The following is a 7,020-nucleotide window of genomic DNA, read 5'->3' as shown; positions in this document are numbered from 1 at the left end:
AAACATTACAAAGACTCAAGTGTTTCACAATAAATGTATTTTTAAAGGAACAGTCCAAAAAAAATAAATACATAAACCAGCAACACTACAAACTTTTAACACCTACATTAAACATCTGTAAGTGCACACAAAGGAAAACTGGCAATATTTTTGACTGTTGGTCAGAAAGGGAACAGTTCCCATGTTCCATACCCATGCTTCATAAAGTACAGATACAATCATGTTTTGATGTATTTCCTTAAGAAGGCACAGCACTAAGTTGCGGTATTTCCTTATTTACTGTAACAGCACATATCATGATGGCCGGCCTGTAAAGAACCAATCGCTTCTGCCTCAGCTACCAAACCAATTTAAAATCAACAGAAGGCCTCCTAATTTCAAAAATATATATGAATATAATGCCTCATATTTTCCTACTCATTGACTACCTCTTAAAAAGTAACATCGTTTTGAAAACCCCCCAGATATACCGCTATTCGAAATTGCAGACCCTCCACAGAATAACAAGAAAAGAATGTTTAAATAAAATGAGAACAAATTACAAAGTAATTAACATTTAAAAGGATAATAAACATGCACCCAAGTTGGACTAAGCAAAGGAACCCATAATATAACCAGAAAAACAAACTCATCTTAGCTTTCTGACTTGGCTCTGTAATGTCAAGGCACTGTTTAGCTTAAATAGCATTGTTCATGGCTGTAAGTGTTCCACAGGATTCAACAACTATGTTACAGTAAAAACCAAACAAAACTACACACAACTAAATAGATCTTACTGTACACCGCATTAGCTACCTGGTGTAACCGAAGGGAAGGGTGTTAAGTGTTTTTACAACAAAAGCACAACGGATGCGTTGGTTATTTTACAATTGGTTTCATATCAGATTTGTTGCTTCTGTGGCTCCTCCTCATGGAAAGTTATATTCAGATGACTGATTTAAAGTCTAAGTTAACGCCGCCTTTCCTTACATGTCAAACTGCTCGACTGATTTTCCTTATTTATATGCATTAAATACACGTTACGTCTTAATTGTAAAAACTAATGGAAAAAGTGAGTACTTTTAAAATTAACGTGTTTAAAATTTACGATATGATGAGAAAAAAACTGCAGAAAATCTAGGATTAAAATGTTTAAATTAGCAAATTTTAACATTTCTGTTTGAAATCATTTCTATAGTTTGTGTTGCTGAATGATGTAGCTCAACAAAGCTGCAGAGAATGCCTAGAACTTGTTTTCAGTATTGCAAAGCACCCATCTTTAAAAATAGCCTTCAATTTTAAGATCAATATTTATAGTTATAAATTGGTAAACAGAAAAACCTGAAAGCACTGCCTAACATTTACTCAAAACTTAGTAAATGTAATATTTTTTTATTGTCTTTAATGAGAATGGTCCGTTTGTCTCCAATCCGTCAGCCTTTTATTAACTTGTATTATGAGAATTCTAGAAACGAATGAATAGATCAACACATTTGGAATAAAATTTCCTGAAAAACTGACCTATCAAGTTAATCTTTATGAAAACTGAGGCCATTCAAGAAATAACCTGCTAAACAGGAGAGGCCACATGCTGAAGAAGCACTTACCTTACATATGATGTGCTTCTGATTGAGGATTACTGAAGGAACTCTAGAAAGTGAAACCTTTAGATTGGTTACAGTAAATATAACTGTGGCTCATATTAACAGCATTTAAAATCTAGGAAGAACTTCCTGGGAACTCAGTGATAAAATGATGCAGTTTAACTGTTATGTTGACTTTAGGTTTGACTTTCAGGCAGTAAAGAAATATTAAAGATTGGCAATCTATAGATCTCATTTTGGAAGGGACAACTTCCTAAGCCCTAGCATTGTTTCTAACTGGAGAACTTCTAAGTAAAGTAGCTCAACAAGTGCTAGAGTGTGGTTCATATTTGGTTTAAGTGCTGCCAGATTATCAAAAAAGTATAAAATTAAAAAAACGTCTGGTAATTGTCTATAAAAACGTCAAACAGAAGTCCAAAATACAACAAGGTGTACCAAACCAGTAGTCTAATACATATACAGTGCCCTGCAAGAGTATACATCTTAACCTGTTTCACTTTGTGTCACATTACAGCTGGAAACTTTCATGTTTAAGACTCTATTTCACAGACTGACACAAAGTAAATTATAAATAGTGACTACAGGAAAATCATAATGTTTAATCAAATATTAAAAAATATATATATAGAAAAAAAGACAATGTGTTTCTTGATTCTATCGCCTTTATAAGAAAAAATAGTCATGCAACTTTACTGACGCTCTCCATCCAATCAGGCTGAATTTATGCTATTTTTTCAAAGAATGGGCTCAACATCGGTAAATCCATGATCAGATGCCCAAACACCAAGTAAGAGGTCAGTCTAGAGATGCTTAAATGAACTGAATGCATAATGCTTTCAGTTTCCTATTTAGAAATAAAATTTAAAAACTATGAAGCGTTAAGTGCTACTTTATGTTGGTCTATCAGATAAATCCAGGTAAAATCACACAGATTGATTGTGCAACAAAAATGAACAGGTTAAGGGATATGAATACAATTGCAAAGCACTGCATTATGTTTACTATTATGAATTACGCCTTAAAGTAATAATATCATATAATATTAAGCTTTTTATTAAGTTATTAAATGTTATTTTAGGCCTTTGGCGAGGATTTATTTCTAATATAAAAGTACAGGTCTCTTTGCATAAGGTAAGAGAGTCCATAATGTTTGCTTTTTATAGGACATCTTATTTAGTGAAAGTTTAGGCTGTCAGAATAAGGTTACATAAGATTGACCTTTTTTCAAATGTTTAAACCACAGCATTAAAAAAAAACTCCGGTTTAGCACAGTTATGAGGAACTGAGGCCTTGTTGCTGTAACTGGTTCCACTTGTAGGGAACTAAGAGGGGGTCGGATGATGTGATTTGCATCTGAGTTCGAGCGTCGGCGTCTCCCAGAGGAAGGAGGAGTATGAATGGAAGCGTTGATGGTGGTGAGTCCAAAAGTTAACTTGGTTTAGAAACAAAAACCTTCAAGTCTCAGAGTTCACCATGGAGGAAAAGATGTCCACCAAACTGTCGAGTCCAAAAAGGTAGCCGTCCTCCCTGTTCCCCTCTATCCATGAGGCTCGGTGGGTTAGTTCCTCCCCCTCAGGGAGGGGCGTGGTCTTCCCAAAGTCGATCATCCAAACTTTGGCTTGTTTCTTGCTGTCGTGAACGAATAAGAGCGAGCTGCCGATTACCTACGAAGAAACACAACAGCGTGATGATCCAAGAGAAGTGGACATGAATGGCAGAACGGAACAGGATTCTCCCTGTTATTTACTTAATAAAGTAGACGCCTGCTTGTTATTTTTTATTTTTAAACATTATCTCACTTCTTGTTTTGGACAGAAACTTGGTACTAAATGGCTGTGTGAAAATATGTGTGGGGAGGCAGTCTAATTTTCCATGGTTAGACCATCTGTGTTTGAGTGATCTGGTGTGTTTACTTCAATTTAAGACACAGACTAAAAAAAAAAAACAGCTAAATGGGATTGTTTTGATCCCCCCTGCATAAAAACCTTTATGTAAGATGTAGAAAACACCAGATGTCAAAGACAAAAATAATTTTGCATCCAAATATTTTACACATTTCTCTGAAATATAACCCATCTGTTACATCTACACACATAGCACTTCTTCATGCTTTTCTTCAATGTAAACAAGAAGCATAGTGTTTTTTATATTGATGGGTTAACTAGCTAGTAATGAGGAAAGGTTTGGCCTACTGCCTGTGTGTCTTTACCTCATGAGATTTGAAGAAAGGAGAGATCTCCAAAGTGCCTCGGATTTCCTTTAACCTTGTTAGATATTTGTTCTGTAAAATAATAAAAAAAAAACAATATTAGACATGAATGCGTGAATTAAAGTTATATTTAAGTTTAAAATGATCCCTAACTTTTAAGTGAAATTTGATGGAACATGAGCCTTCCATAAAGCACAGATTTATAAAGGCCAAACCTGACAGCTTTCCTGTCCATGGAGCTCTACAGCTCCTCCAGTTACCATCATGGCTTCCTCCTGGTTAATGCTATCTTTGTTACTCGTTTTAGAAGGACAAATGTTGTGATAAGTCTGCAATTGTCTTACTGTATTTACATTTTGCATTTAAAGTAAATGTTTGCACTAGATTTAATTTACCTAGGGTTATCAGAGTACCTAAAGCTGGATATACCTGTACTACATGTTTTTTGTTGTTATATTTGTAATAAAGTAAAGAGATTGTATGTAGCGTTACCTTCCACTTCAAAACTATACCCTACTTTATTTTAGCACATAAGATATTTCTGTATACTGTAGAAATATTTGTGGTAGTTTCATTGTAACTATTTTACAGTGACAATCTGATGTGCTCTGAATGGCATCTACACCTGTAGTCCCGAGGTCTGTAAAAAGTTCAAATGGACTATTTTATCTCTGTTGCCACGGCACAAATAAAACCAGACACCATAAAGAACTGGAAAATCTGCATTACTGACTCATCATTCTCAGATAGCATCATTACTAAGAGGCATTGTGTAAATAGTTGCACAGTTTTGATCTAAAGCCTAAATCTTTTGTTTGAGAGAAAAATATGCTGCTTATTGGCACGATCGTATTAAAGGTGATAGCTATGAGTTTAACTCCTCCTGGACAGTAATTGGTGCGTTAACCCACTCTCCTGTAATATTTGCCAACCAGTTGCCAGGTGTGCTAATGCTAATGCTTCTTGAACCAAACATTCTACCATCCAGTTCAGAAGAAAAGCAGCTCAAGATCCTTTCGTGTTAAAGTTTGCATAATAACCAGTAGTAAATATTTCTTTGTTTTACACCACTCTAGACGTTCTCTAAATACATTTTGAAAACTGTATTGATACGATGAAAAGCTGTAGCGATGACCTCTAATCACTTCTGGATGGCACATACATTGACAGCCTGTTAAGATTATTTCATCCAGTCACCTACCAGTATCTCCTTATCGCCTTTTACAAAGTCATGGAAAGCTGCAACCACCTGCTCCCTTGTCTTGGTCTTCTTAAAATCTCTGTTCACAGATCCATCTTCTTTCTACAGAAAAAATGAGACAAAATTAACATAAAGTGGCTTTTTGTGTATGCGTCTTTGAAGGTATGTGTACTTCTGATGTATAAATCAATCTGGGAGAACATATATGCCACTCGTTTTTTTGCATTTATGATCAGACAACAGTCAATACAAGATGCTTTTCACAAATAATTAATACATCAGTAAGGAAATACCCTCCAAACCTGTTTGCTTTTCTAAATTACATGGTCACAAACTGATTGCCATTGCAGTTCCATTAATTACTACCGGTAAGTCATCAGACAATCAAACTACCACTACTGTTTTTGGCCTTTAGTAATATGTTTTTTTTTTTTTTTATGCTCTAAAATTTCAAGCTAGATCATGGTTTTGTACCTTATCTGTTGTTATATTTCTAAGGGATACATTTTGATATTTTTAAACCTACTTCGTGTTGTCAGGCACGTCCAAGCAATTCCCTGTTCGGCATGTTTACACATGAGGCAGAGCTAAAACCATGACTGGAAACTGATTTTTCTATTTATTTATGTTATGTAATAAAGCCAAAGCAAACCAATGTTCAAACAGACAAATACATTTAAGGATCCAGGCTTAGGAAACCTGGAGAAGAAAAAGGTAGAAAGGATGAGAAAGGAAGGGTATGTGTGTCCAGTTTGTGGAAGGAAGGGTAAGAGGGATATTTTTAGAAAGTTACCCTTCAGACCAATAAGGGCGCTTCTGTATTTTTAAATCTAAACATCCACACAATCGTTATTTTTAAACCTTTAATTTTCCACTTCATACATTTTGTATGTTTTGATGCGTCACCGATCTGCTATCTGTGTTACGCCTTACAAAGTACTGAGGCAGCCTCGCTAAAATGAACTCATCAGTGATAAAAACCAAACAAACAGGCCAAACTGTCCACTTCCTCTCTAATACAGCAAATGTGGAAGTATGAATGTTTGTAGTTGTAACAGAGTACTAGTGTGTGAGGCTTTAGTTGAGGCAGAAAATGCAATACTGCTTCGGCAGGAGGTTTTTCAGACGAGGCACAACTACCGTTGGTCACCAGTTAGGTGGTTTAGAGTGGAGCTCTTCTTATCCTGCTCGCTGCCTGGCAACAAGGTCATATTTAGCAGCAAAAGTAGTTCTTCCCTTTATGGTTTAAAGTCTGACGATTCTCTGACCCAATGGGGCTTTGAGACACACTTTATACCTGACTATGCTGTGTTTCCAGCTATCATAATAGACTCGTTGCTACAGACATGGCTGTCTACAAAATAAACTGAAGATCCGTGCATAATTATCCAGATAAAGACCCACACTTGTCTTTTTTTTTCTGGGGATAACCTTCAGTATTATGGCAGCAGACCACCAGGAGGTTGTGAATGTCCTTATATAGCCATGACTCACACAGACAAAGAGACTTTGAGTGTGTACACAATATGTCAGAAGCATATGCCCAGGCCGCCACAGCTGACAGTGACAGAACCTGCGCAAAACAAAGGTACTCATGTAACTCAGAGGAAGTTTCTGGGGAAAAACAGGAAGTTAGATCATATTCCTAAACCAATCGCACTGCAGAGCAGACCGTTAGAAGAAAGAAGGGAAGGAAAACGGCATTGTGAGTCGTACCTTGACTCCCTCTATCCTGAACCCCAGGGTGGCCGTTGAGCTAATGGTCTCTCTCCACTGCATGTATCTGGGCTTGGTCACTGCCTTATTGTCGTTCTCCTCCAATGTTGGTGCCCCTGGGTCGACCTCGACCATTTTCTGATACATGTCGGGCCTCGGAGCTGGCTTTCTACGAGCCTTAGTTAGCTCCTCCTCGAGGTAGGTCCTGAAGGGTCAGTGAAGAACAGTAGTTAGAGAAGGAGGGGAAGGAAAGAGTAGAATAACATGAAGGCAGACATGGGCAATGTGGAGTCAACAAGTCATCTCCATGT

At 36.7% G+C, this 7,020-nt stretch overlaps 1 protein-coding gene across 2 annotated transcripts in view; it reads right to left on the bottom strand.

Moving 5' to 3' along the window:
* Window positions 1-27: 27 nt before the first annotated feature.
* The window catches only part of itpkb (inositol-trisphosphate 3-kinase B), a 33,049-nt gene continuing 26,056 nt past the window's right edge, over window positions 28-7,020 (bottom strand). For both annotated transcript variants that reach the window (XM_015393943.1, XM_015393944.1), the window contains exons 9-12: window positions 6,710-6,914; window positions 4,994-5,095; window positions 3,793-3,864; window positions 28-3,247 (exon numbers count right to left, since the gene is read on the bottom strand). In XM_015393943.1, the coding sequence (XP_015249429.1) occupies window positions 3,038-3,247; window positions 3,793-3,864; window positions 4,994-5,095; window positions 6,710-6,914 (589 nt within the window). In that variant the 3' untranslated portion in view covers window positions 28-3,037. The remainder of the gene's footprint in view (window positions 3,248-3,792; window positions 3,865-4,993; window positions 5,096-6,709; window positions 6,915-7,020) is intronic.

The sequence above is a fragment of the Cyprinodon variegatus genome, unplaced genomic scaffold, assembly GCF_000732505.1.
Source record: "Cyprinodon variegatus isolate N-32 unplaced genomic scaffold, C_variegatus-1.0 Scaffold664, whole genome shotgun sequence".
Taxonomy (NCBI): Eukaryota; Metazoa; Chordata; class Actinopteri; order Cyprinodontiformes; family Cyprinodontidae; genus Cyprinodon; species Cyprinodon variegatus.
Note: the sequence above shows the minus strand (reverse complement) of the source record. Positions and strands in the feature narration are given on the sequence as shown.